At 33.5% G+C, this 14,586-nt stretch overlaps 2 protein-coding genes across 2 annotated transcripts in view; both read right to left on the bottom strand.

Annotated features, from left to right (window-relative positions):
- Positions 1–14,586, bottom strand: part of LOC124544550 (unconventional myosin-XV) — an 88,299-nt gene that overhangs the window by 58,175 nt on the left and 15,538 nt on the right. The window lies entirely within an intron of this gene.
- On the bottom strand, positions 470–2,221 carry LOC124529766 (leucine-rich repeat extensin-like protein 3). Its single transcript, XM_047103670.1, has 2 exons — positions 2,171–2,221; positions 470–1,333 (listed from the first exon to the last, which is right to left on the bottom strand). Exons 1-2 carry the CDS (start codon positions 2,219–2,221, stop codon positions 470–472), a joined length of 915 nt encoding a protein of 304 aa, XP_046959626.1.

Raw genomic sequence — 14,586 nt, 5'->3', positions numbered from 1 at the left:
AATTTCAAACTTTAGTTATGTCAAAACGCTATTGTTTAAAGCTTTATTTAGACCTTTACAGAAATTATGCAGACGAATAATAAAACTGACTACTACAAATAGTTGTAGTAGGTAATAGTTATAGCATGGAGCATGGTAAGTTATACTCCCTACTATATTGCCAATTAAATTTAGGACACAGTTTGATTGGCAAAAATAGCGGACATGCTATGCATTAACTGTGCTCCGATTAAATTGAAAAATATTTAGTTATTTTTTTATTGCAAACCAATACTTAAATTAAATTCGACATTTGGATTAACAAATATTATTATAGGTTGAACTTCATTATATTCAATAAAAAAAAAACAACACAAACACTGTGTACAAAAAACAAATTATTTTATTTTTAGTATAAATTCGATATTTCTTATACATAAATAATAGAATTACATAAAGCTAACTAATTCTCAAATAACAATTTCTCCTTTTATAAATAAATCGGATTAGCCAGCGCCGTGGGGGGCAGGCCGCAGCCGCATGGCGGATTCATTGAGCAGGGGGATGGCGAAAAGCAAATAGGCGGCGGCGGGGGCGGCTGCAGGCAGAACGGCTCCGGGGGCGGCGGCTGCACGCAGAGTGGCGGAGGAGGAGGCGGCTGGACGCAAATAGGGGGCAGCGGTGGAGGTTGGACGTTGATGGGACACGGGGGAGGTGGCTGCACGAGTATCGGCTCGGGGCAAGGTGGCTGGACCGTTATGGGGCACGGGGGAGGCGGCTGGATGTACATCGGTGGCGGCGCTGGCGGCTGGATCATCATGGGCGGCAGAGGGGGCGGTTGGACGGGCATAGGGGGTAGCGGGGGTGGTTGGATCATTAGAGGGGGCATCGGGGGTGGTTGAACTAAAATCGGCGGCAGCTCAATCATAATGGGTGCAGGCATCGGAAGTTCAATCATTATTGGCGGAGGAAGTGGAGGATTAACGTATAAAGCTGGCGGTGTGGGTGGTGTGACGCACATAGGTGGTAGCGGTGGCGGGTTTACGCACAACGGAGGTGAGGGAGGTGGTGTTATCGTCATGGGGGGTAATGGTGGAGGAGTAATACAAAACGGTGGCAAAGGAGGAGGTGATACCGTCATTGGTGGGGGCAGAGGTACTTCTATGAGTAAGGGAGGTAAAGGAGGTGGGGTAACACATATCGGTGGAGGCGTTGGGAGAGACACATATATGGGACCCGCTGGTGGCGCGGAGAGGGCTACTGGTGGGGATGGACAGCCGCAGGCCTGCTGGTAGTATAGTGGCGATGGTGCTGGCGACGCGTACGGAGATACATAATACTGGCCCTGAGCTGCCTGTAAATTAGAACTTCGATTTAAAAAAAATGTACGATACTTTACCAGTATCCGATACAGCCTTGTATTAAATAGCACTAACACAAAATATTTCTGATGCCGGACGAAGTAATTAATCATTTAACCCGATTCAAAAGTGTTTATTACATCCCGGTTATCTTAATAATTTAATTGCAATCGTTTTTCCGGTTTTCGAACTCGTTATATAATAAATATAAGAAACAAATTAAGGGTATTCACACAAACATACCTCATTAAATTCTGTAGCTATTTAAACATGCTTCAGAACTTCAGAATTATACGAAAATTAAGAATTAAACATTGTATTGAAAATAGACAGTTATTCATCATTCATATGATATTCAGTTCAAGTTACATATATAGTTGATAGTATACTCTGTGCCGGCTGTTTACTGTATAGATCGATTCACTTATGAAAACGCAACTCTCTACGCCCAATCAGCGTGCATAGTTCTGTATCGCTGACAGTTTTAACAAGATGTCTTAATTGGGCTGAGATGTACTGTGAGTAATAAGGACAGCCAACAACTTATACTGTATTATTTAGGCATCGAAATAAAAAAAAAACATCGAGTATTTAAATGCCTTGGTAGCCAGTATAGTCCGATACGAGCTTATTTCCAACATAAGTATACCCATGAAAAGTATTGGTTTTCGGACGGTTTTTAAAAACATGCGGTGCTAGAAATAAAATGCTTGTATTTAAATACAATCCAGCACGGCGAGAACACAGAGTAATTGCCATCAAACAGCCGGAACAAACGCCGGCGATTACAAGTAACTACATAGTAATGTCATATTCTCAAAAGTACTTACACAAATCAGTGATAGGGCAGCTAGAATCACTCTTCTAGGTGTCACCTCCATTGGTGACTAATTAAATTTGCCCTTTTACCTCGAATGCACTTGTTATATACCGATACATTACTCCAACAATATTTACGATTAACAAATCACATCGTCGGAATTTATCATCGGTATAAGGTTGCAGTCCGTGTACCGTTTACGAAATTGCAAATAAGCAGACGCAGATACATCACGTATTGTTGTAAAGAAATCCTTACAATACGTAATAACTCTAATGTAATAATAATTCACGTCATCACTTATTTTGATACTATCACAGATAACGTGATAACTGTTTTAATTTCATTTTCTTCTTTTTTTTAATTTTGTTTCAATCGTCACATAACTAAGTCAGTAGCTAACAAATATTTAATTCATTTTAAAGATTTTAATCTTTGTATCAATTCGAAATGGTTCTAAGAGACAATAATTCGCATACACTATGTAATCTGATTGAGCCAGAAGATGTTTAGAGTAAGTATCCTGTTTGGGCTAATTTGATTTATTTTAAGTATAAATTGTATTATATATTGAATACATATTATAATATAAATAAATAAATATTGGACACCATCACATACATTACTCACATCCCAATGTAAGCTGCAAAAGCACTTGGAACTACTTGGACTATGGAAAATCAGAAGTAACGACGGTACCACAAACACCCAGTCCCAAGACAACATAGAAAATTAATGAATATTTTCTACATCAACTCGAGAGAGAATCAAATCTCGGACCTCGGAGGGACGCCCCCATGAAAACCGGTGTACATACTACTCCATCACGGAGGTGGTCTAAATATGTATTCAACTTACTAAAGGTCTTTTTACATTTGAAGGTATTATATAAATGATGTATAGTAACTTAACTTAAGCTAATGACTGCACAAATGATGACCACGCGGAATGGAGGCGAGTGCCAATGCAATGCTTGCGTTTTCCTTTTAAATTACAAATCCGCTTCCATTGCTAAATGCAACCTAATGCGACGAGTACGAATAAATTACAACAAGTATTCTCAGTAACACACTTACGAATACAACGAATTTAAATAATGTTTAAAGAAATTTAATAATTAAATCAATTTATTCAGCTTTTTATTATGATACGGATTCGTTATGCGAACGAGAATACTACGTAACGTAATAAAATATTCATGCAATTATATCATTCAGTTGGAGAAATGTGCAAAGTTGGTTAGACGTCACAGTATGGTAATAATCTGCAAAATCATCGAATATCTATTTACTATAAAAGGTTATACTACTACGATGAAGAGTTTGTATATTTGCACGTGAAAGCTAAGGCATGAACAAACTATTATCGTTGTCGATAGCCTATTTATTGAGGCGGGTTATACCTGTTATTATTTAACGATACCGAAAGAGCGGTAGTACTTTTACGAGCTGCCACTTTAACATTTAAAATTATGCGTTAGACTGTGATTTTATGTTCCGTATTTTTTAACATAAAGAAGGTAACTTCGCTGACAAGGCAGAGGATTAATACCAAAAAAAGATTTCAATAAATTTAGTATTTATACGATTTGAACTTGGTCTTCAGAATTAATATCCCATTTGACCTCCTTACGACAGGTTCAGATGAAAAACTTGAATCAACAATTCAAAGATGACTTTTTATTGAACTTTAAGTATATTTAAATAGAGTTCAAATTACTTTAATCTATTTTAATAAGCAGAGGATAAAATAAGTGATGGTGGTATAAAGTGAATTGCAGACATTTTTCGTCACACCCTAAACAAACTAAACAACTATGGGGACCACACAATTTTGATTACACTGGATAATTGTAGCTTAAAATAAATTCAGTGATATTATATTGACATTAATTTGACAATTAAAATTCGATAGGTTATAACATTTTAAAGTAAGTTTAAAGTAATAATCTAAAATACATTAATTATTATTATGAAAAGTGCTGACCTTCAAATTAATATTTCAATACAAAACGATTGTATACCTAAATCAAAAACGACCCAAAAAGAGTTCATTGAATCCGGTAAACAATCGTGAGGAGACGCTTCCGTCCGGGCAAGTGGAACTGGCGTACTTTTGATGAATACCAATAACTATTACACTTTGAATAAAATACATACGAGTCGAACAGAGGTTCATTAGAATTGTACGTCTTTTTGTTTAGACGGGTTATAATTGCATTCGTATGCGGCATAGCTGCTTCGAGAAAGGCTTTCTAAACGCACGTACGTAGCCTTTAAAATAACGTGTCGGCCAATAACCAACTCATCTGAACAAATTATAAGGCCGAGTGCTAAAACTAGTGTATACTTCAAATTCAAATCGGATATATAAAAACCCATTTATTTTCTGTTCGTAATACAAGTGTTGTCTAGTTACTCCTTTGATTGTCAGTACTATTCGAATTATCGTACAATGTACTACACATCGTGTTTCTGTCAAAAACCCGTTGTACAATGTATATTCGTAAGATGCTTATCGTTAAGTATGTAGGTATAATAAGATTAAGTGCCAACATATTTACAACCGTTAAAGTGTTATTGGGTTTTACGGTAGCAAATTTCTCAGTGGCTGAGAATTAAAAAAAGACATCGAATTTGCAATGACATTTTTTACTAATATCATTTTTATAAAATAAGTACATATTTTAGGCTCCCAATTTTATCCGCGGAAAATCGAAACGGTTAGCCAGCCAGTCCATTACATATAAATACAGTAATAAGTACATATACATTTATGTACATCATAAAAATAGCTAAAATCTAAGAACATATTTAATAACATAACATTAAAAATACTTGAGAGACACGGTTCCTAGCGTGTTTTATTTATTGTGTAATTTATTTCCTTGCTTCACTATGGTCAGATTCTAATACGAAGTGACCCTTCATTACAGAGGTATAATAAACGAGGAAAGATGACACTTTGGCCCTAATATCTCTTCCTAGGAAGGGCAGTGGAGAGCTATCTGACTGCACGCCTCGACGATTTATTCGCTGCATCGTGGCGAACAGAGAATGTTTGCTATTTATGTTAATTTTAATCCGATTTCTTTGTTACGTCGGAATGTATAATAATAAATCGGAAAATTTACATTAACAGTCAAATGTATGTTTTTTTTTTTAATATTCATGGACCACATACATGATGTAGAGAATGTTAAAAGTTCCATATTTATTGTAAGTAAATAAAATATACTGGGCAACTGCAGTGGAACATTCAATAAAGGAAGTATCTTATTAATAAATCATCAATCATTTACAATTTACATTTGTTGAACGTGATATAAATGAATTCATTATTAATATTTTTGTAAATATTATGAAGTTTAAGCATTTTAACAGCTTCTGCTCTTTATCGAATATATCATGTAGTATTTAACATTAGTATTATATTATAAATTTCGTGGAACACGAAACGTAAAGATAAGCTTATAAATCCAAGTTTCTGACTCCGCAAAGTCAATAAATCTTTCTTGGGTCAATGTTCTATAACAAAATAAAGCGTTTCTATAACAAAATTTCATAGATATTCGTAACATTGCCTTTTCATAAATTCAAATCATTTGTTAAAGACATAGAAAAAAGCATATTATTCAATACAATATAATATAGATGATGAAAAAGTATGGATATAATATATGTTGACTTCCAGGCGGAATATATTGATACATACAATTGATGCATGTATCAAACTAATATAATAACTTCAAAAAGTTCACAGTGCTTATAAATGTCTACTTGAAATTATTATTCCAGGAGACTTTTATAAAGACTTTTGAATTGTCATTTTACATCGTTTTACAAAACTATAGTAAGTGACCATTCATATTAAGTCATGATACTTAAATACACGTATCAGCATTGTAAAAGTAAAGTAACAGCCTGTAAATTTTCTAGTGCTGGGCTAAGGCCTCCTCTCCCATTAAGGAGAGTGTTTGGAACATATTCCATCACGTTGTTCCAATGCGGGTTTTTGGAATGCACATGTGGCAGAATTTCAAAGAAATTAGACACATGCAGGTTTCCTTTACGATGTTTTCCTTCACCATCTAGCACGAGATGAATTATAAACACAAATTAAGCACACATATACAGTGGTCCTAGCTTGTGTTTGAACCCGAAATCATCGGTTATGATGCACGCATTCAAACCACTGTGCCATCTCCGCTCTATCATATATCAGTATTGATGTTGTATTCATTGGGTGCTCGAAACCAAATACCAATGGGTGTTAATGTATCTAGGAGGCTGACATAAACACTCACTTCCAACAATAAGAGGATAGAAGCCAAATAAACAACATTTGAAATACAATTGTCGCGATATTATTGGTCGAGAGCTCGATCGATCTATGATATTCATTATGGATTTGCAAAAAAATGGCAATTTAAACTTCGACAAAGGAGTTAACGGAACTTTAGAAATAAATTTGAAGTGGATAGAAGTGAAGTCTTGTATTATAAATAAATCTATACATAGATATAAAGTAAGAACGGTTAATAATGAATAATAGGTATAGCAGAACTATAAGTAAATCGCACGGAGTACGTAAATCGTTTAAAAAACGTTTGTTTATGTTTATTCTTTTTTTCGATCGGAATAGACTTTAGTCAAATTCCTTATAATATTTTTGTTTACAAGTCTGAATTTATTAGAAAACATTAAGATTTACAAAAAGAAGTCGTGTATTGTTTTATTGCAGTATATTTTTTAGTCTAAGTAGTAATTTATTTTAATGAATTACTAATATATCTATTAACGACTCCAATTAAGCTTACAGCTTGTACTAGATGGAGGGACGATAATATATAACTTCTATTTTCTTTACATAATGATCGATGAATATATTAAGAATGTTTTACAAAAAAAAAAAATAACAACATTATTTTGCATATCCCGGAACGGAAATTACGTTCCTGTACAAATATGAACTGAGAGAGAACATTAAAAAGTATTTATTATCTCTTATATACTTTTATGTAACATATAAAACAATGCACTTCGTATTGTGTAATTTAAGTTAAATAAAGATGTCGGTCGAAATGAAAATATCAGACCGAGACTTGTAGGAAATATTGACGCAACATTTGGTCACCCGTCGATAAACAAGTATTTTATCATCCAGCAGCAAATTATTGAAAGCAAAATCTTATACGAATTACGCGAGAAAGGCGGGTCGTTCTGCGCGTTTTTGCCCACCGTACCGCTAAATAAGACGCGCCTTCACATCAATTATCGTGTATAGATTGACACAGTTTATATGTACTATCGGCAAAATTCGTAAAACTGATCACCTCCGAATTAAGTACGCTATCCCAAATTATCAATATTGTTTTTTATGTGAATATGATCTTGTAATATCATATGACCTAATATATTCGTCAATTTGACACGTCGATTTACAAGCACTTGCTTTTTACGGTTGAACTGACGCGAGAATCTATAGTGATCGAAATCTATTGGTTATATAAATTAATTAAATAATATAAATCGGCAGTAATCGGTTTTATTGAATTTGCCGATGCTACATCTAAGTTGTGTCGTACTATACGCGTATAATTCATCAATGAAAAACTGAGATGTATCAATTATCGATACGATTTCGACTTTCATATTTAGTGAGTCTAAGTGTGAATGACACAAAATGTAACACTTTGGTTCGCTCTCACGCACATAGCTTCTTGGGATCTTGCGTTATTGCGGAATCTTGTCACTTGGTGGTCAAATCGAAAGTAACTACAGCTTATCATTGTTAATATAGGTGTTAACAAACATTTCTCATTCAATTGCGCTTGTCATTTTGCAAAATATTTCTTTCTCATCAATCACGACATGCTTAATTCATATTTGTGTAATCTGTATAAAAATCAATGAATAGTAAGTACTAACTTTTTTATTATCTACATAATCTCGTACAGTAAAAATGTCTTATTTATTAAAACTCTTTTGATAGGAGCCTTCAATTACATTTTGAAAATTTAATATTATCTGTGGAATCTTATTCAACAAGAAACATTGTTTTTCGAGTCTTGGCGATGACAAAAATAATATATGAAATCAGATAATAAAAATAGTAATTTAGAGACTCAGATTTAATATTCTCTTTTTATTATTTACAGTTAGACAATACTTTCAAATAAAGTTCAAATTTTTCATAGCGTTTCCTGTAATCTTCAGACAAACATTCAATATTGTCTCCTATTTGTAGATAAATAATTATTTTATTGAGGTCATAAGCTAAGATTACGTTAATTGATTAACAGGATGATTTAAAAGACTGTATGTAATAGCGAATTGTAATTAAAAATGTTTAAGATTGTGGGCGTATATAATATGGTTGCATAAGAGAGTCTTCAGTGTGGGATCGAGGGCAAAGAGTTCGAATCCGTGTCAGCGGAACAATGCAGAATGTACGATAGGCAACAATACATCTAAGTCACTAATTACCTTCAAGCTATTATCGTCTTATTTTCAAATGTAATAAGATCGACTTTTGTTTGCGTATATTGTGCTCTTTGACGTGACCTTCTTATATGTGTTCATGGAAATATCTCACCATAGTACAAGTATTATCGTCAAGTTTTGCATGTAATCGTAAATAATATAATCAATAAATTGAATTTATCTTTGGATCTGTTATGGCATGTTCCGGCAGATAAGATGTAATAAACATCTCAAACTGTGGATTTTAGTGACGTAAGGAGTGACTCCGTCAAAACGTATTTTCAAATACATTTGACAGATAAAGAAATGTTAATGAATTCATTATACTTTATACTTGTTTCGATTAGGTATAATCTCTATCTCTCTCACACTCTCTTATCTATTATCTAACAGAAAAAGTTAATTTAGACTGTGCATCCGCTGATTCATGTGCTTAATTTGTCTTTATAATTCATCTCGTGCTCAGCGGTGAAGGAAAACATCGTGAGGAAACCTGCATGTGACAAATTTCATAGAAATTCTGCCACATGTGTATTCCACCAACCCGCATTGGAACAGCGTGGTGGAATATGTTCCAAACATTCTCCTCAAAGGGAGAGGAGGCCTTTAGCCCAGCAGTGGGAATTTACAGGCTGTTGATGATGTAGACTGTGCATATGACAAGCTTTTTCTTGTCTGGTTAGTATTTTAAATGGTAGTATATATGACAGCCTTCGATGAGTCTGACTAAGTATTTTTTTATTTGAAAGTCAAAGGTTGTTTTTAATAATAGATCGTATTTAAAGATGTCATTTCAATTTCACGTTGTTTTGCGTCATCGATGTCATTCGAAATACGCAATTTATCGTCACGTCAATTTTTCGAGGCGTTAAATAACTAGACTCGTGCCTTCGCAGAAGCGTTGCGTAAGATCGAATTTTTAAGCAATCGCGGTGATAATTTATAAATGGTATGCACCGTAAAATATGTTATTTGAATAAACGTAATCTTTAATTACGTTGAAGACTCAGTACTGTACAATGTTAATAATAATTAAGATACATTGATACGATACGGTAAAATGAGACTCAGTTGGATACATTGTCAACGTTGTTGTATATACGAATAGAATAAACGAATCACGTGAATTCATATACACAATATGTTTTACCTACATTTTCAATAATTATGTTAGGATTTCGACTGCAGAGCGAACACTATTTAAAAGTGGAAGTTCTTCATTTAAATCGAAATCAAAATAAACTTTATTCAAGTAGGCTTTTACAAGAACTTTTGAACCGTCATTCTACAATTAAATGAAGCTGCCACCGGTTCGGAAAGTAGATTCTACTGAGAACAACCGGCAAGAATCTCAGTAATAACAACAACAACACATTTAAAATATTCTATCATATTAGTTAAATACAATTATATATGAATGTTTAAATGTTCGTGTTCTCGGTAGCTAGAAAACGTGCTTAAATGATGATGGCGATTTTGAACACAAAGAAGCAAGAAGAAGAAGCAACATTGAATTTTTATGTACTTCATTTGTATTTATAATTCATCTCGTGCTCTTCTCTGATGGAAAACATATCAAACTGCTGCTATTTCTCGGAGTTTACTCGTTAAAACACCTTTATTTACATATCTAAAAGCCATTTTGTTTAAAATTAAATTAATAAAGTAATTTGTCACAATGGACGGGTTAAACTGGCGTTAAATCATCGACCAGCACACAATAGTGTGTCGCAGGAAAGTAGGCGGGTTCCGCTCCGTTACCTCGATGGGTTTTATTATGAACGTTATATTTATGATACAGAAAATTTATTTTAATTTGTACATTCATAATGACTGGTATCGTTAGAGGTCTTAATTAGGCTTAATGTCTATTTAGGGTTACGTACCCAAAGGGTAAAACGGACCCAGTTAAGTTTAGACTCCGCTGTCCCTCTGTCAGCAGGCTGTATCTGAAATTTGGTAGTTAGAGACTTGAAATATCCTCATCAATGTAAGATACAATTTTAATTTGTTGAGGATACTTTACTTATCACAAGTAATGTTATGTGAAAACCTACTTGAAAAAAATATATTTAGATTTGATTGATCGCATGTATTATATCTTCAAATTAATAATGGTACTCCTTTAGGTTTATTTGCAAGTAACAAAGATATATTACCAAGATAATAAATATAAAAGATACGTATTTTATTTATATTTTGAGACTTTGATAAATCACTTCAATTGTGATTGATTTCCTTCAATAGCAGAATAATGTTTGTGCTTTCCACTGGCCCGTTAGACTTTACGTGCATGTTATAATTTACCGTGAATATATCATTCAAAACAGATGGGATCTCAATTTACGACTTACAGTCAGAATATACTCGCTCTGGGCGAGATACTTTGATTTGATAGCTTTCAAATGTGCATTGCTTGTTTTGCATGCAAATAATATAGCATTTATGCTTCGGTATTGTAGTCGTCGTTATAGATATATAATATAACTAGCCTTCGCCAATACCAAACGAACCTTACAGTATCTATTTGCGAATAATGTGTAAACATTTCAAATATCACTTTGATAATGACCAACATAATATAGTATATTCTATCGGAAAATGTGTTGGAACCATACCAGGCTATGTTACACACTTTCGTCCTGTAATAATATAATAATCCCCTGATGATGTATTTAGGGGTCAGAGGCGGATTATTATTACCATTAAAATTATATATGTAGTATAAAACATGTGCCTATATGTATGCTAGGTCTTTAAAATTGCGCAACGCAATTTAATGCGGTTTTTTTTAATATATGTATAGAGTGACTTGGGAGGAAGGTTTTTGTGTATAATACATGGACAATATAGTAAAGACACAAGAAAAAATCTGTAGTTTATTTAGTATCAACATTGCACTCGTGCGAAGTCGGGGCAGGTCGTTAGTCGTCTAGTTATTATGATAAATATGGATTTTGATTAAAAGTAGTGTAGGTGGATATAAGCGGGTCAACGTACTTACTAGCCAGGTATCTATTCAGGCTTAGGAACTAGTCTACGAATTTCTTTTAGATCTAAAATAACGAGTAAATTTGTGCCTAATAATACTTTAATTTTTTTTTAAATAGTAGATAATACAAGTAATTATTTTTTATTAAGCAAATCAATTGCTTTGGACAAAAATACGTCTTAAAATTCCTGAAATATATCTAGACAGATTTCGTAACACATGCCAGTAAAGTCAACGCGATACATACAACCAGTCTCCTATAACAGTTTGCAAAATAATTGTGAAACGTCGTAAATTAATTATTTTGACTATAGACTTATTGCTTACATATCTGGCAACACCGTGTGAATTTTCGTATGCCTCGAGATTGTTATTGTTCTCAATGGATTCTGTTAATAAGTATTTTTATAAAATTAGCAAAGTGTCTAAATACCGTTCCCTCGCTAGTTACTAAATACAAAAGTTGAATGAAGTGCGTATATTTTGAAGGCTTCGTATTTAGGTGATGTAGGAATTCTCTCATCACATATTCTATCGCCAAACAGCTATAGTTTTGTTGTGTTGTCATGTTCAGGTGTGAAGGATGAGTCATTGTTAATACAGGCACAAGGGAATATCTGAGTTCCCAAGGTTGGCGGCGCATTGGCGACGTAAGGAATGTCTAATATTTCTAACAAAGAACGTCTTTAACAACAGAAAACTATTTAAAAAAAAATACTCAAAAAAATGTTTCGACAACTAAACTCCTTGGGTCATTTTTAGTATACTAAGTCTCCCGCGGATCATCGCGTTTATTCAGAAGATTTTTATAAAATTCGAAACCATTGCCAGGTCTTTTTTTTTTATTTCAATTTCATTCTAAACTGCCAGTCATTCGTCTTGGCGCCAAAGTGATGAAACCTTTTTTAAATGAAATTTATTGTTTACGTTTTTCATTGTTTTTTCTTATACAGCCATAGTACCGTTCTCTAACCGGCCAGTAAGTTTTTCCGCTCTAATGTTAAATCTTTTCATATCACAACAATTTAGTAAATTGCAATCAGGAATCCTCTTTATTTTTCCGCAGCTTTCTGGAGCTCTTTAACTATATATAATAAGACCATAACCGATTATATATGTGTAAGCTATCCCGACATAATCACTGGGACAAAAATCTACTATTTACGTATAAATTTAACAAGAGAATGATAATAAAGCAGTGTCCCTTTCGATCAAATGTCAAAATAATTGTGACAGAAAGAGAAAAATTGTTTGCCAGTAAATAATCTTGAGTCATCTTTATTTTTTTCTAAATTTCCCTTAAGTTCGACGTGGGCTCGAATAATTGGAAAACAATGGACGTGGGAGTCACAATAATTTATACCACACAATACACAATAAACAATCAAATACATTAACATTGAAACAGACTGACCTTATAGCTATTGAAGTTAGGTCTTGGTTCTGATCAAAGAGTCAGTCCAGTGGCCTACAAAATAACTTTTTCTAGCTTGAGAAAACGTTATGTTACATAATAGGATTAATAATCATCTGAGGTTGGTATTTTAGCTGTAGACCTTCGGATGACGTCGACCATTCAAAGTCTATTCTGTTTATTTCTCATTCTTCACTAACAAGCGTGACATTTGCAAGGTCAAAATGAATTCGTATGTTGAGGAGTGTTTAGCGGTAATAATTTTCGCAATCTTTGTATATTTAGTTGAAGATACTAAAACGACTTACATATTTGTAATTTCAACATACATTTTAGATTTAATATAGTAAAATATCAGTTATTGGAAAAGGCATATGCTTGGACTAACTTGGAAAGTGAAACTTTCCCGAAAGTAGAGGAAATTTTTCAAAGCTGGGTTAAATAACAGAGCCTAATTTACCACTGGTAATGGATTTCAATGTTAATTACGATGATTATTTTAGGCTGTGGACACGGTGATAAGTTTAATAGATATTAAAGCTAGGATATTGGAACTCAACGGTTGTTGATAGGGTGCTAATTTTGGTAGAAATTATAGGATGTTGGAAGTCAAAAAATGCCAAAACTGGCAGTAATTAATGAAGGATATTAATTACTAAAACAATACAGTGAGTTTATAGGACACGGTCAGGCTTTGTGAGAACATGATAAAAAAATACAAAGGTCACCCAATTCGGTCGCCGAAAACTGTTAGAACTGCGAATTCTCAGTATATTAGACGAAATATTTGACATGGCTTGATAATATTCGTATTTTTTAATTCATAAACTGTAATAATGTTATATAAGATGCAAACTTAACAAAATATTTTCTTTACATTTTTCCTTTTATTTATTTATTTTGTTTTACTTCAAAGCTCAAAACCTAATGAATAAAATTGCCGTAACCTCCTACCATGCACACAATTTTGCTGCCATCAATGTAATTATCCGCATTCAATAATCTTTTATTGCTTATAAAAATACATTGATAAATTATAACATATAACATTAAATAAAATTCGGCTTACAAAATGTTTAGTAATCCCGATCTTGGTCTTCTCGCATTCATTAGAGGCTTTCTCTATATTTAGTTGTATCCTCAGTCCCCGTTTTTGCTCGTGGCATTCTTCACACAGTTCAACCCTCTTTATTTATGCCTCTTGCCTAATGCATAACGTCACAACTGTTGGTGCCATGACAGCCTCTTGTAAACTGTTGTATACTTAGTCTATGTTTGATTTAATCTCGAATCAGATTCAAACTAAATCAAGATTTATCTTTTAACCAAGAAGATGACAAACAGATCCATAAATAATTCTCTTTACCTTTTTCCTTACGTATTTTTAAAACGTTAGGTACGCTATACGCTTTGTAGTATACTTTATATTTTGTACGAGTAACAGAGTAATTACTGAATTCTACACGGCCCCATTTTATACAATCTAAATTCCGATCTGGTCCTGCCTTCGATTTAATTCTACAAAAGTTATCAGT

The sequence above is a fragment of the Vanessa cardui genome, chromosome 5, assembly GCF_905220365.1.
Source record: "Vanessa cardui chromosome 5, ilVanCard2.1, whole genome shotgun sequence".
Lineage (NCBI taxonomy): Eukaryota > Metazoa > Arthropoda > Insecta > Lepidoptera > Nymphalidae > Vanessa > Vanessa cardui.
Note: the sequence above shows the minus strand (reverse complement) of the source record. Positions and strands in the feature narration are given on the sequence as shown.

Bases quoted from the DNA above. Each gene is read 5' to 3' on its own strand.
- LOC124529766 (XM_047103670.1), bottom strand. From the start codon at position 2,221: ATGGAGGTGACACCTAGAAGAGTGATTCTAGCTGCCCTATCACTGATT. The intron at 1,334-2,170 runs GTAAGTACTTTT...TCTAATTTACAG, and splicing joins CTGCCCTATCACTGATTTGT to GCAGCTCAGGGCCAGTATTA.